At 30.8% G+C, this 16,314-nt stretch overlaps 1 protein-coding gene across 1 annotated transcript in view; it reads left to right on the top strand.

Moving 5' to 3' along the window:
* LOC113398313 (acid sphingomyelinase-like phosphodiesterase 3a) overlaps window positions 1-15,885 on the top strand; it is an 80,145-nt gene extending 64,260 nt beyond the window's left edge. Inside the window, exons 3-10 of the mRNA XM_064215345.1 lie at window positions 1,618-1,683; window positions 6,071-6,224; window positions 8,413-8,618; window positions 8,695-8,861; window positions 8,948-9,146; window positions 10,354-10,463; window positions 14,809-14,981; window positions 15,378-15,885. Of these exons, the coding sequence (XP_064071415.1) occupies window positions 1,618-1,683; window positions 6,071-6,224; window positions 8,413-8,618; window positions 8,695-8,861; window positions 8,948-9,146; window positions 10,354-10,463; window positions 14,809-14,981; window positions 15,378-15,588 (1,286 nt within the window). The 3' untranslated portion in view covers window positions 15,589-15,885. The remainder of the gene's footprint in view (window positions 1-1,617; window positions 1,684-6,070; window positions 6,225-8,412; window positions 8,619-8,694; window positions 8,862-8,947; window positions 9,147-10,353; window positions 10,464-14,808; window positions 14,982-15,377) is intronic.
* Window positions 15,886-16,314: the final 429 nt, after the last annotated feature.

Raw genomic sequence — 16,314 nt, 5'->3', positions numbered from 1 at the left:
TGACACTACATTTTAGAATATATATATTATTCTTATCTTAATTTAACTATTAAATTATTATTTAAGTTAAAATACAGAGTTCTGATGCGTGTAATATTCTACGAATAATTAACCTCCAGTTTCTGAAACGCTAAATTAAAATCAGATTTACTAATCTAACTCAACGCTCAACGCTCATTGGCCGCCTATTGCGACATCTGCTGTCATCGACCAATCAGATCAAGTAAAATAAGTTAATTTGACTTGGAGTTTCATAAACTGAAGGAGAAAGCTTTTTTCTTTTTTTAAATAATTATTTCTTGCTCAAATAAGTTGAAGCATTTTTGAGTTTCTGTATTTCTGACGTAGTATTATTATTATAAATGGTTCTCGCGACGTCATTCACGTCGACTTTAGAATGAAAATATCACTTTTTAAATTTACACTTGAAATACAGAATATATCATACTTATATGAAGTCGGTTTTATTTAATATATCCGCTCGTTTTTTGTTGTGTTGGTAAATTTATTGTGTAAAGGCGTTCTTCCTACTTTTACAGAAGGATTTACTATAGAAAAATCTGAAAGTAAGTTCATACTCATGGCAGATGTAATAAATTTTACAACTATGAGATAAAAAAGTGACTTATAATAATATAACACTTATTGTAAAAGAATATTACTTTTTCCTCGTTGGTTTTTTGTCTAGATAAAAGAGTGCAGACCCCGAGGCTCTGGGTTCAAATACCAGGTTGGTCCGATTAAAAGTTATTGGGTTTTTTTACCGAAATATTCTAATTAACAGTCCGGAATATGGAAGTTGGACGTGTGTACATTCCAGTGACTCGGAGAGCACGTAAAGCCATTGATCACGCGCCTGAACTCTTTCTGTTAATGTTAGATTTGCAGTCGCATAGAATTATGAGTGTAAAGAGTGTAAAGAGTGTAAAGAGTGTAAATAGTGTAAATAGTGTAAAGAGTGTAAAGAGTGTAAAGAGTGTAAAGAGTGTAAATAGTGTAAAGAGTGTAAAGAGTGTAAAGAGTGTAAATAGTGTAAAGAGTGTAAAGAGTGTAAAGAGTGTACAGAGTGTACAGAGTGTAAAGAGTGTAAATAGTGTAAAGAGTGTAAAGAGTGTAAAGAGTGTAAAGAGTGTGAAGAGTGTAAAGAGTGTAAAGAGTGTAAAGAGTGTAAAGAGTGTAAAGAGTGTAAAGAGTGTAAAGAGTGTAAAGAGTGTACAGAGTGTAAAGAGTGTAAAGAGTGTAAAGAGTGTAAAGAGTGTAAAGAGTGTAAAGAGTGTAAAGAGTGTAAAGAGTGTAAAGAGTGTAAAGATTGTAAAGAGTTTAGAGTGTAAAGAGTGTAAAGAGGGAAAAAAGAGTGCACTTGTATTTGCGCATACACTTGTGTGTGTGCACTTTAATATTTCCTGTGTAGTTGGCTGGTCTCCCTTGAGTTTGGACACCATGGCCAAAATGGATCAGTACGACATAATATTTTTTTCATTACATTAACATTCGAAAATAAAAAAATAAATAAATATACATATAATTAACTTTAGAAAAACATTTAAATTAAGTCCATATATTGTTGAATATACCTAAACGACCTTTGTTTGTACTAAATTCAAATTTTCTTCCCAGGGTACTTTTGGCACATCACAGATCTTCATTATGACCCGTTCCACAATTCCCAGGAGCTACATAGAGGTAAGCTTTGAATTCAAAATTTTGTTTAAATTTTTAACTGAACTCCATCCCATTATTGTCTTTTTGTTTGTAAACTTCATAGCGAGTTAAAGAGGAAAACATTACGGGGAGGAATTCAAATTTTAATTTAACTAATGATAATTTTTTAACACATAATGTATGTGAAAACATTTTATTTATCTTGAAATAAGATTTTTTATTAAATCTAAATTATGCTTTAATTATTTGTTGTTCTAACTTTTAGTGAGCGATTAATATAATCCTTGAATAACGGAATTTTTAAAATGTAATTATTATACATAAAAATGGTGTGTATTTGTATCACTTTAATCAATAAAATAATACTGGAATTATATTAAAACTTAACTAAAGCAGGATTTAATCAATTTCTTTTAAGAGTAACTAAGCTCACTAATACTTTATAATTCATGTAAGATTAAGGACGTATAAAAGGCACTCGTAGCGATCTCGTAGCAAATCACGTAGCGACGCTACAATTTACTGTAGCGCTTGTAGCAACTCAAGCGTAAAGAATCAATGACACTGAGCGTTTTGAAGCGCAGGAAATTATCTTTTTATAAGTTTGTCATACTTTACGTTTATGTTTATAAGAAAATTGTGGTTTATGACATATTTTTAATACAAATTACGTCTGGAAATGGTAGCACGTGTCGTCGTTTAAAAATAAATAAATTTCGTTGACTTTGAAAATGAATTATTATTTTAAAAATATGTATATATTAACCGAATACATATAATATGTACTAACAAAATACAAATAGATACTGCTAAGTTATTTTTAGTTTTTCTCTTTGTTGTTTATTTCGAAGTATTTGTTATGAAAGTTCAGTACTTGTTATCGCTTGTGATAGTTTGAAACTAACAAAAAGTAATAGTATCTACATATACTTGTATCACAGAAAATATATTTCTCGTTATTTTATTTCTACTATTCATTTTAAAGATAAAAATATTAAAATTTGATCGTATCGTCATTAAATTTAAAACATAGCCATATTTGTATGATAACTTCGATTTTGATACTAAAACCTGAATATGGCCTGTTGATTTTTTTTTTCGGTTTTTCTTGTCTGAAATAAAATATATATTATGCAATAATATATAAGCATTAGTTTATTACAAAAATATATATTTATTTACATAAGAATTATTAACATTAAGTCCTTAAATGTATACAAAAATTAGTTAAAAATAGTTACTCTATAAATCTTGACCGCGTGGAATGTTGGCAAGAATACTAACAGGATTTCCTCATTGAATCGCAATTACGATCCTCTGAGCAAAAATTGAACCAGCCCTCCTGTCACCAGTATTAATTTATTTAATATCACATAAATATATCAAATATCCCTTACGGATTAGAGGACTAGAGGATTAGGTTTTTGATAAAATACTAAAGTATTTTAAATTGAATGAATTAAAAATTGCAAGGTGAATTTACTTACAATTTTAAATATAGAACGAGAGGTCAATTTATATGAAATAAATTTGTATTAAACTAGCTTCAGTACACAATCAGCGAGTCAAAGAAATAAATTTTCAATACAAATTTTAACCCGTCGTGTGTGAAAGATTCCTAAGCAATAACGTCAGAAGGCGACGCTTTCCATTCATTACACGTATCCGTTGTGGCGCAACTTGACTCGTAACATCGAGATTTGCTTTAACTTAAGTCGAAGCGACGTTCCAATAATGCAGCCTGATACAGATGCCAAGGTATAAGCGATAAAATATCACGATCTTTTCGTTCTTCGTTCAAAGTCCACTGAGACATTATACCATTCGATTCATTTATTCGACATTTTGTTAAATAGATAAACGATATGAAATAAATAAATTTTAATCAGATATATCGAACGACGTGGCTAAATAAATATTTATTTTATTTATTTATTTATTTATAAACACTTTATTGCACACAAAAGACAAAAGATACAGTGTACATAACATTACAAGAACATATAACAAAAAAGAGAAGCATGCAAAGGCGGTCTTATTGCTTAAAGCAATCTCTTACAGACAACCCTTTAGAGTAAGAATTTGTCTGTGGGAAACGGGATGGTGCAAACAAGCATGTTTTATTCTTAAACAACTAAAAATTAAACTTTAAATAATACAAATAATATATAACAAAATAGATATATATAAGTTTAATAAATACATATGTATTATATATACCAAATAATTATATAAATAAAATTATATATATAGCAGAAAGTTATACTAAACATATAGAATAAAAATAAAACTTACGTACATAAAATATAATACTTAATAAATAAATACTAATAGTATGATAATATAGGAAATAGTATTTACGCAGATTGAATAGATAAATAATACTTATGTAACCTATTTTTAAATATATAAATTGACTCAGATTGACGAATATCGGTAGGGAGCGTATTCCATAGCTTTGCAGCTGTCATCGTAAAGGATTCGCTATAGAAGTGGGTATGAGCGACCGGCAGTGACAGTTTGTTGTCAGAGCGTGACCGCAGTTCATGTGGATAGCTGATGTCAGTACCCACAAAACAGAACCGTTCCTTCAAATACGCGGGAAGAAGAGGATTATAGAGGATAGAGTAAAGAAGAGATAACATGTGCAAGTTGCGACGATGTCGAATAGTAAGCCACTTAAGTTGCGCCCGATATTCGGAGACGTGATCAAATTTCCGTAGACCAAAGATGAATTTGATGCAAACGTTCTGTAACCTTTCTAGCTTATTGAGTTGGTCCTCAGTAATGTTTGTGTAACAACAATCTGCGTAGTCCAAAATAGGAAGTAGAAGAGTTTGACATAACGTGATTTTAGTCTTAATGGGCAGAAAGTGTTTCCAACGTTTTAACAAATGAAATGTGGCGAAAACTTTTCTACTGACTTCAGCAACTTGCACAGTCCAGGATAATGTATTATCGATAAGAAGACCAAGGTTTTTAACGGAACTACTAAGTGACAAAGGCGTATTGTTAAAGATGATCGCAGGTAGGTTGGCGTAATCAACTTTAGTAAGTAGTTTGGAGCTGCCAATAATAATGACCTGCGATTTATCTGGATTTACAAGAAGCCCGCACGTCTTGCTCCAAGTACAAATTTTATGCAATTCCTGGTTCAGCCTCTCAATAGCCCCTCCGATACCTGTTAAGGGAGCAGAAACGTAGACCTGCAAGTCGTCAGCATAAAGATGAAAGGAAGACGAGAGGAGATGGGATACAGTATTAATAAAAATGGAAAATAAAAGTGGAGAGAGGACACTGCCTTGAGGAACACCAGATGAGAGAGATTGGAGGCTGGATAATTTATTATTAATCCGTACACATTGCTGACGACCAAACAGGTAGCTACGAAACCACTCACATGCATCGGAAGAGATATTAATCGACCGAAGCACTGCCAGCAGGAGATTTAAATCAACCGTATTGAACGCATTTATACTACTTTTAGGCAATTATACTAAATACATTTATTATATAATTATATTTTAATGAGTCTAAGTGTTTTTAGTGAACTGAGAATGTACAGGTAATAATTAGTAGTCGCCCTACTTATTTCTTTTGAAAAACTCTTTTAAGTTCTACATAATGAGCAATATTAATTCGTAAATTACTTATAATATAGATACGTTATAGTTAGGCAGATATGATTATATAATACGACAATCGTTGTATTTGATATAAACTAATTAATGAAAGATATAAGTTAAAATTGATATAAAAAATATTTATCCATTAAATACAATTGCTCAAAAGTTACAAAAAAATGTTTACACATATATCAAAACGATTACACAAATAATATTTCTACTGGAACTCAAATTTTATAAAATCTTGTTTATATTCCTATAAAATATGTTAAGTATTTTATAGAAACGTACATAAATAAAATATTTCCATGTTATTCTTGGCTTGAGACATAAATATGATGTCAAATGCATGACTTTTGCTCATGACGCATGACACAACCTCTGCAAAATATTCGAAATATCCGGCCCTAAAGTGGAATCGAGGTATTTTGCCCCAATATTTTCACATAGCAAAAATGATCGTACGTAATAAGGAAATAGATTCGTGTCAGTGTTTAAAGATCTTTGAATAAATAAATGTATTTCATTTCTTTCAATGTGTCATAAATTTCAAACGCAAGTTTTAATAATAATAAGAGAAAAAAATCATTTAGTTTTCAAATGAAAAGCTTTATTTTTTATTGCAATCTAAAATTACGAAGTTTTTTGAGTGGAATATATTTATCTTAAGCATGTAAAATTATTATTTAAAAAATCTTCTAGATCTAAAAGCCAATTATACTAAAAATATATTTAGTTTATGATAATAACTAAGATGTTTAGTTATAAACGTGGAATTCCAGGTTGTAAACACAATCGTGGTAATAGCGAACACAGTCACCGCAACGGACGCCACCGCGACCACACATGTGACAGCTCGTGGCCACTTATACAAAGCGCCGCTGCATTCATGGCGGAGCGACATCCGGACACACTAGAATTTGTGTTGTGGACTGGGTTTGTATAATAATGCACTTCAAAAAACGTTTGAACCTCAACACCCTTAAGTATCTTTACAAAATAAATATAAACCTGTTAACCGACTGAGAAAAATGTGTGCAAATATCTCTATCCCTTAATTTAATACTCGATCTTTCGTTCTTCTAACTATCTTTTATATATTAATAGCGTAAGCCGATTTTTGTCCCAGTGATTATAAGACGATGGCTGCATATAAAAAAATCGGTTATAGTCTCATTTTGAAGAGCTCAAGCCGTAGATGTGCAGAAAATTATAGAGGATTCTTGATTTAAATTTACTAAATTGCTATGATTTAACAAAGAATTAATTTTTCAGAGCGAAAAAAAAAGTTATTGGCCGGTTAGAGAGCGGTACTACTACAGCTGAATAATAAAACAAAATTAAAGAAAATTTTTTTCGACTAACTCCAATTCTAACTGAACTAATGTATACTATTTAATATTAAAAAAATCATTTAAAGAGGTTTCATCATATTGGCGTCGAATGTAAATGACGAACTTGCAATTTACAATGAAATTAAATCAAACAAAAAACAGTCTCAGGTTTCGAAATTCCTAAAAAATCTTTTGATTAAACGCAAAGTTTCGCGGGAGAGCCGCTAGTTTCGAATAAACGTACCCAAATTAGTTTCAAAGGTTAAATGTAGAATCTAGACGTTAAACATTAGTAAATATATTAGCTTTACTCTGTTACAAACAAAACATTCTCAAACATAACATAACTCATTTCATTAAATTGAGAATGAACGGAATGAAATGAGTGAAGTATTGATGTCGATGATCTATTTTCATTACATAATGACAAGGGTTACGTATCGGTTTCCTGCTCGTGACAAATTATTTGCAATACAAAATACGTATAGCTTATAAGTATTTCTAATATGCTGCATTGTTATATTATTGAAACGGATATGATTACTATTGCCATTGTATGAATAAGTAGTTAGTATCACAATGACCTGATTTTATTGTATTGTGATACAACTATATTTACTATTATTATTAAGTTATTACATCTAAGTATCTGTGATGATTTGATCGACAACAGATATTCTCATATATTTTTTATATAATCGTAGATAAAGTTCAAAGAGTGAAAGGTTTTGAGTTCGATTCCTGGGTAGAGTTGAAAATTGTTTCATGTTATTCTCAGTAGTAGGTTAAAATACCCAATTCAAAGCCCCCCCCTCCCTCCAATCCCATCCTCGAAAATCATGTAAAGTCTTATCTGTCTCCGGTCATGCTGAATTGATGTCCCACCGGATTATGAGAGTGATGAAATTAAAAGTGCACGTGTGTTTGATGTTCCGGACACTTGTATACTTTGGTATCTCCTGGGTCCATGTCCTTCCAACCACAGCGCATTAGCAATGACAGAGAAGTAAGATATAATTAAGTCACCTAATTTATTTAGTTTCAAAACTAACGTATAAAAGTAAAATTACAAGATTTAATTTTAGTGCAACGTTTCTTTATGTAACGTTTCACTTCAATGACGTATATTGAATTACATTCGCTCCTTTGTTGTTAAAAGGGGAACGACTGAAATAATTTCATTCGGTAAGCATTAAAACCCCAAGCACAATTCCAAAGAATAATTACCCCAACTCCAGCGTAGCTTTATCTCGCTAATGGTCAGTATACTATCTTCATTAATAAATCTCTACATTCAGCCGATAATGTTTGGTCACACAATTACGGACATTATTCTGAGTAATGGTCGCTGCAACATCTGGCTTCTGACCGCTTATGCGATCGTTTGTGGTAGCTAATATACTGTTAACAAAAGGAGGCTATCTCGTGGTTTTAATACATTCATAAGCGAATTAATATACTATAAATAACAAAAATAGCATATAGTTTTATTTTATGAAGTTATATGACTTACATTATTTATGAACAAAATTGTTCTGTTTTGTTTATATTAAACAAAAAATAATTAAGCAGTTTGAAGGGTAAAATCTAGACCGAACTATGTAAATCAGAATACTAAGAAGATATCTATGTCAAAATTTCGAGAAGTTTGTTTGATGGCGCAAAGTTTTTACGGGTATCAAAACCTATTTGTGAAACACTTTAAGCAAACTTTAGCCATAAGTAAAAACATTTCAAGTAGTTTTACAAGTTGAGTCTCTGAAGTCTTAAAGTTATGTTTTTTGTCGCAGAGACATCTTATCTTCATCGATGGAGCATCTGAACGAGGAAATTAAGTTGGAGGCTGTCAGAAATGTGACCGACATTCTCAGTCGTACATTTAGCAGCCAGTTCGTTTTCCCAGCTTTAGGGCATAACGATCCTCCACCATCTAGAAAATTAGTCGATATGTGGATGCAGTGGTTGCCAACTGAAGCGCTGCAGACTTTTGAAACTGGTAAACTTATCGCCAACTTTAATGGAATTATTTCTACAGATCAAGTGCATTTTAAGATTTTATGTTGAACTTTTAGGAGGATATTACACAATTGAGCAGTCACATAGCAGATTACGAATAGTAGTACTAAATAGTGTGCTCTGGGCTGGTGGAGCCACAAAAACTGATGGCCCTCATAGAGGAAGATCACAGTGGGAATGGCTGGAACATGTTCTCAGCAAGGCTAGGAGGAAAAATGAAATGGTAAGACTGCTAATCACTTTAATCATGTAAGCTTTATGGTAATATACATATGGTATAGTGTTTTAATCATTAATACATTTTCATAGGTATACCTGGTAGCCCATGCAGGACCTGGTGTTGAAGAACGGCATAATGCTGGTAGTTCTTCAGCATCAGGTGGGGGTGAACTCACGCCGACCGCAAACGCAAGACTGCTGCATGTAATCAGAGCCTTCAGTGACGTTATTGCTGGGCAATTTTATGGCCACCGGCATGCGGATACATTTAGACTTATTTATAGTGAAGGTATGTAATGTGATCCTTTTAATTAGTATGTATTTATGCATTAATCATTACGTCATTAATTTCTTGCCTCCATTAGCCAATGAATAAGATTGGTAATTCTATTGTGGGATAATGTTATACATTATTCAACAGGAACCAAGAAACCAATAAAAATAAAATTAAATTAAAATTATAATGAAAAAAAAATTACTAGCATATGTGTGTGCGTTAAATGTTACTTATTACACAAATTGGAAATGATACGATGTATTCTAGGCTTTATGTTTATGTTTATTTCAAATGATTAAATAAAAAGTTTTCCTGTCATGGTAACGTACTGTAAATCTTATTTAGATTTTTTTAGAGAAGTTTCAGTGAACATTAAAAAGCAAAAATATATATTCGAATTCGAATAAATATTTACAAATCCTTATTTTCGCTTGTCACGCAGGCAATACAATGACAAGTAAAGCTTTGACGTGTTCACAAACAACACGTTAATTAATTCATTTTATGGAGTAATTCTGAAATATTATTTATTTTATTGAAATAGTATTCTGGAAACATAAATTAAGATATTTTTTTATGAGTACGAGTAATAATTTTATATAATTAAAACCATATATATTTTTTTTAAATATTGGACAACATCACATACATTACTCTGATCTCAATTTAAGTAGCTAAAGTACTTTTGTTATGGAAAATCAGAAGTGACTCGACCGGGAATCGAACCCGGGACCTCGGAGTGGCGTACGCATGAAAACTGGTATACACACTACTCGACCACGGAGGTCGTCACATCTTATAATTTGATTATGTTATTTACTTTGTGTATTTTATATTATAATTCATATGAAACATTTTTAAATAATAATAATATCTGTATATGGCATTAATAATTATATTTTGTCCTAAAATTTAAAACTTAAGTGACAAGCCTGTTAATGCCGTACTGCTAGAAAATGGCGCCCTCTTATATAAAGAGGATTTGGAGCTTATTCCGCAACGCTTCTTCATTGCGGCTTTGTAGGTATTCATGTGGTACAATTTTATCCGATACGTACAGGTTAACTCATAATATTTTCCTTCAGCACCAATTCAACCAAGAGTAACATGGTAACGTTATTAATAGAAGAGAAATCTTTGCGTAGTACTTGAATATTTACAGGGTGTAATTTTATTTGTACTTTAATGGACTAGAAATTATAAAGCACATTCTTTACAGGTCGACCAGTATCCTGGGCCCTTCTAGCACCTTCGTTGACTCCCCGTGGTGCTGGTAGCATATCAAACCCTGGATTAAGACTTTACAAATTCGAGTCGAATACAGGAAAGGTGAGTTATTAATTCATTCCACATTGTTAGAAAATCGATGTTGCACGTCAAGGTGATAGACCGCAGCTAAGACGCAAGGTGCAGATACACTTAATAGTATTTTAAAGCAGAAGTATAAAAATTAATGTTTTATTTCAACAAATTAGTGTAATTCAGTATACGACAAAATAACTTTATTATTAAGCTTTTTGCTTGAACAGAACGGATATTTATATTTTATTTTTAAACAAACAACAGCATTGTTCTCGGGGCGCGACGAGGTTTCAGTCTGCTGCCCACCTCTAAATACCTTTACTTCCCAGCTATAAATATTTTTGGTTTATAAATAAATATACTTTCAAAATTAAGTGTTATTATCGAAGTAGATATTTAGTTTTAATTAGGTAAAACCTTTAATCGTAGACACTTACAATTTTTTTTTTTTTTTTATAATTTTAATAGAAATAATTATGTTTGGTTATTCAAGGAATTATTTGTTTTGACTAATGACGATATCATTTATAATAAAACGTGAAAATATATATGAACCACTTTTGTTGTTTGAAGGGCTTATAGTTATTGTTAGTAACGGCTCATTTATATATATATAGATTATTTTATTATTATTTTTAGCGTTATTAACATAGAGAAATTAATCTAGGAATACTTAGTATTATTGTGTAATAGTTTTGAAGGGTCGAAAGATCCAGTGTTATCATCCACTTACCATGATGTGATCCGTTTTGCCTTCTCTCTATTATTTTAAATAATATAGATAGTGCTAAGTATGATTAAAAACCGAAATTTTTATTCTTCTGAATAGCAAAAAAAGTTCACCTTATTAAACCTTTCCCGGCATGAATCTTCGCACGGTTCAATATTCATTTAAGCATTTACCGCGACCCCTTTATGAGTTTCCAGCGCAGAGATCGCTTTAAATGGGATTTTATGTTTTTGTTCTACATTCTTTTAACCACACGTTGAAATTGAATAAAAAGATGTTTTAAATTTGGAGTCGGATTATTGTTCTGTAATTGTTCAAACTTCGAAGAAAAGCGAAATGTATTGAATAATTTAGGTTATTTATATATAAGGACAAAACATAACTTAAAGTATAATCATTAATAAAAATATAAACTCTTGTTAGCATAAAATTAATAAATAAGATATATTACTCAACATAGGATTACAGAAGGAGAATATTTAAGAAGATAAAAAAGCGTAGAGTTAGTGTTAGACTTTCAAGATGTTTTATATAAATTTAATATATTCGATTGACATCACTTTGTATTTTAAATCCTGGAAAAGTGTGACTACTGCGTTTTTCCGGTTCTTCTCGGTAGAATTTACATTCCAAACCGGTAGATTTAACAAAGTTCTATAAAATTTCGATGCAAAAGTGCTTGCTTACTTGAATAACGTATTTTTGATTTGATTTGGTACCAGTTATTAAGATACTCGATCGTGCTGTAGTTAATATAAATTGTATTCCGGAATAACTGTTTAGCGAGCCAGTATTCTTAAATCTCAGTTCAGTATTTGAGGTTAACAGATTTCGACATCGTTTGATCACCTACCATGACATTCGGCACTTACAAGTGTTTTTTTATGGATAAAGTTTTCTTAGTTTTTCTTGATTTCAACTCTACTAATTATTAGATGTCAGTACAGCACACTTACTTCTTTCGATTTCGCCCAACTGATCCCCGTGACAATTGTATTTATATTCAAGCAAGACATCGACTGCCAGATTTTACTAGGAAATATATAAAACCAGTACTAGTATAACTCGTCGCATTCAAGGTAACATCGGCCTAACATTTTCGATGACATATTTTAGGGATTATTTATATTATATTGCAGCTTATATATGTTATTAAAGTGGTAATTTTAATAATTTTTCATACGATACCTGCTCATCTCCTTGCCAGTAAGAAAACTAGTCCATAAAATAAGTACAGACAGAAAAATTATAACACAAAAAATTATACACAACTTGTATTATATTCGTAACAACGACCTTGTGCAAATAATAATTATAGTATTTAGTGTTTTTGTACGGAATCATGAAATATAGAGAATATAAGAATATACTATTGCAGCAAAATCTATAAGGTTGGTACGGTTAGAAAAATAAACAAAAATTAACACTATTAATTACAACAGTTTGTATTATAAGTCAGAATTTCTGTAAAAACTTTATAATTATTTGTTTTATTTTCTTACAAATTACGAGGACTGATTAATAAAATAACAACCAACTGCCTATATTTAACTGCTGTCTACTCCGCCCGAATCATGTTTAAGAAATTAGCTTCCTGACGTCCTTTTGAAAGTGAAGAATAAGTTTTGAAGTAATGAAATCATTGTTTTTTTGTACAATACCTAATTTATACAAACCATAATATAATTTATGTATAATGTTTTGAATATAGAATAATTTTAATTTGCTCTAGATTTTTTTTTTTTGTTTTACCGTTTCTAGATTGTTAAATAATGGTCCTATTTTCTTTTGTTTAGTCTTATCAATCCTTATTATAACTGAAAACAAAACTATTTATTTTAAAAAAAACTTTTTAAAATTAGTATGAAATACAAAAAATATACTAATTTTAACTTACTAAACAGCGAATTATTAAATAATTATAATTAAATTTGATCTGTCACACCGTTTATTGGCATAGCATTTACACAAAATCGATTAAATACTTAAAATATACAAATATCCGACTAAGATTTGAACCATTGCCGAAGATTAATTAGCGACATGTTATATATTCAAAGCGAGATCTAATTTCATTGAATCGTGTTGAAATTATATGACGATAGATTTATTGTTGTTCTATTTTCGAATCCAATTGAAAATATCATTTCCATATTTAATTGACGCTTAATTAACAAATGATTGTGAATAAACGCCCGACAATTATTATGAGAGTGATTTCAATAATACGTTTCCGTTTAATTTTATAATTTTTAATTAATGATTTCTTTGGCGTTTGTTTTAATATTGGAGTTGAGATAATAAAATCGGGCAAGGAAATTATTTTGAGGAAAGCGGATTGCGCTGGATGTAAGTCTTTCAAATCAAATCAAAATATACTTTATTCAAGTAGGCTTTTACAAGCACTTTTGAATCGTCATTTAACAAACTATTTAAAGTAAAGCTACTACCGGTTCGGAATGTAGATTCTACCGAGAAGAACCGGCAAGAAACTCAGTAGTTACTCTTTTTCACCATCTATAAATACAGTCATATTAGTTAAATATAATTATATATGTATGTTATGTCTCCTGTCTGGATGCCAACAAGCATTAACTCCACGCTTTTTAATCATCAATATGATCTTGTATCGAATAATATGCCTTCTTTACCAATGTATTTTTTACAAATATATTGGTAAAGAAGGCATCTTTAAAATATGTTTCCAATCAGCATTACGGTGGTTATGGAATATGTGCCAAAAACCTTCCCAAAACGAAAGGCCTCTCTCAAGCAGTGAAATATTTAAAAGGTGGTAACTTTTTAGACTACAAATCGTCAATAGTCACATAAATATATGTACAATATTATTATCCAAAATATCGACAGCTGTCGATCATAGTCTACACTCGATTTTCACATTTACTGACATTTTTTTTACCCTTTACATATTTTCCGCGAGCCATTATAAATACTGTCTACGAATCATGTAATTTTTATGGCTGACAGGGTAAAAATATAATGATACCTAATTCCGCCTCGAGAGTCAGTTAAGTGTGTTTTGCTGTGTAAATATGCTATATAACTTTATATTACTGAACTGAACTGTTTTAGCTCTGACGATACTTCATATCACTTCACGTTCATTATCATTCATCATTCGATTGATGGGAATATCGTATCAGTTTGAGTGATTTGGTACTTTATATGCCGGCCTACCTAACGCCGATTCGCATTGTGTATGCATTTGCTGTTGGTATACTTGGATCATTAAGGCGTTAATTGCTGATATCTTTAATATATACAGTTAACACAAATCATAATCAATTACTGTTCATTATGTGATACTCCTTGTAATAAAAAATACTCTAGCCGGCTTACTCTTAGTTAAAGCTGAAATACGGCAATAGAAATTTTGCAACTCTAGGACACCACATCTGATCAAATAATTTGACCTTAAGCCTTCACAAAGATTCTCTGATTTTCTCAGCTGAGATTGTGTGTGATTCTGTGATAGTAAGCTATTACTAAAAACAAAATTAGATATGTAAAACGAATATGTATAATTTAAAAAATGGCAGAAAAAAAATATTAAATTGTTGTTTTTTTTGGCAATAAAGTCCCTAATTAAATACACTATTTACAAAGATATTACTTTTGCAGGTATTGGACTATACCCAGTATTATCTAGACGTAACGAATACGAGAGGAGAAGCGCATTGGGCGATAGAATACAATGTGACACAGTACTATGGTCTTAGGGAAGTAAGCGCTGTCAGTCTGGATACACTTGCGGAGAAGATAAGGAACTACCATGACCGTGGGCTGCTTGCCAAGTAAGTGTTATTATTAATTAAGCAATACTAAATATCTCAAACTTGACTATTTTTCTTCAGTACTTGCATTTACATTGTAAAAAAATTCAATTTGAATCTTATGTTCTAAATAGGAAACTGCATTTTTTGTTTTTAAGCTTAACAGATTCGACCGATGATTACAAAATTTTGCTATATTTATTTAATACATAAATATAAAGATTTTTTTCGTAATCTGCCATTTGATAGTGGGTTATGTTTTTCTTTTTGTGTTTGCTAATCATATGGACATTGAGACATTGTAGATATTTCAAATTTTAAAAAGGTAGAATTGTTGTAATCTTTTTTATAATTTAAAATATATAGGCCTGTAATTTTCACGTATTAAGCGATGGTCACATTTTAAACATTTGCCAGGTACTTGACAGCACTGCGTGTTCGTCACACTACAGACATATCCGACTGCGACGCCGCATGCGTACACGTCCACTTCTGTGCGATAACACGCGCCGACTTTCACGAGTTTCGTACATGTGTGCATAATCCCGCGTCGGCGCTTGCGTCACGGGCGTGTCACAACTCCGCCGCCATATTGCTTTACGCCATATTGATTTTGATTTCGTCATAAATATTTTATGATATTTTTTTAAATTATTAATATTATAGTATAATATATAATTATATAAGTTTGATTTATATAAGTTATAAAATATTTTTATTCGTGTTACAATTTAAAGACTGTTTTTATTTTAATATCTCGTGAAATTGCAATGTATATATGGTATGCTTTAAAAAAAATATTATAATATTGAGTAATAGTAAAAAATAGCAATATGTAACGTCAGGACAAACCTTTGTAAATAAGCTTAATCTGCGTATTAATGTTTTATGACCGTTACTATGTAAAAGTAAAAACTTTTATTTTTATCTCTGAACATAAATATTACCTACAAATAACCCAATTTATACCATAGATTACAATCTTAAAACAGAGATGATTTATGGTAAATATTAATTATGTTTAACTTCAATACGTCTACATTTTTTATTTTTCAAAAATTTTGTATTTTGTGTAATATAATATCTGTGGCCTCGAACTTAAAGTACCAATTTCACTATTACTTTTGGCAATCATTAATAGAAGCAATATGGATTGTTTTGAATGAAAAAAGTTAAGCTTATTCAGCTTCAATATATACATATTTTTTTAATGATTAGGCCAATGCCAAAATGTCGTTTGAATTTTACTCAAAAATGTACTTAGGGTCATTTAGCATCAGGCCTCAGATATTATTGTGCACATCCTCTTGTAGTCTTTGTTCCACGGTTAGAGCTCTTGTAGTAAAATTACAGC

This window comes from Vanessa tameamea, chromosome 7, assembly GCF_037043105.1.
Source record: "Vanessa tameamea isolate UH-Manoa-2023 chromosome 7, ilVanTame1 primary haplotype, whole genome shotgun sequence".
Taxonomy (NCBI): domain Eukaryota; kingdom Metazoa; phylum Arthropoda; class Insecta; order Lepidoptera; family Nymphalidae; genus Vanessa; species Vanessa tameamea.
The sequence above is the reverse complement of the archived record's forward strand: the minus strand, read 5'-3'. Positions and strand labels throughout refer to the sequence as shown.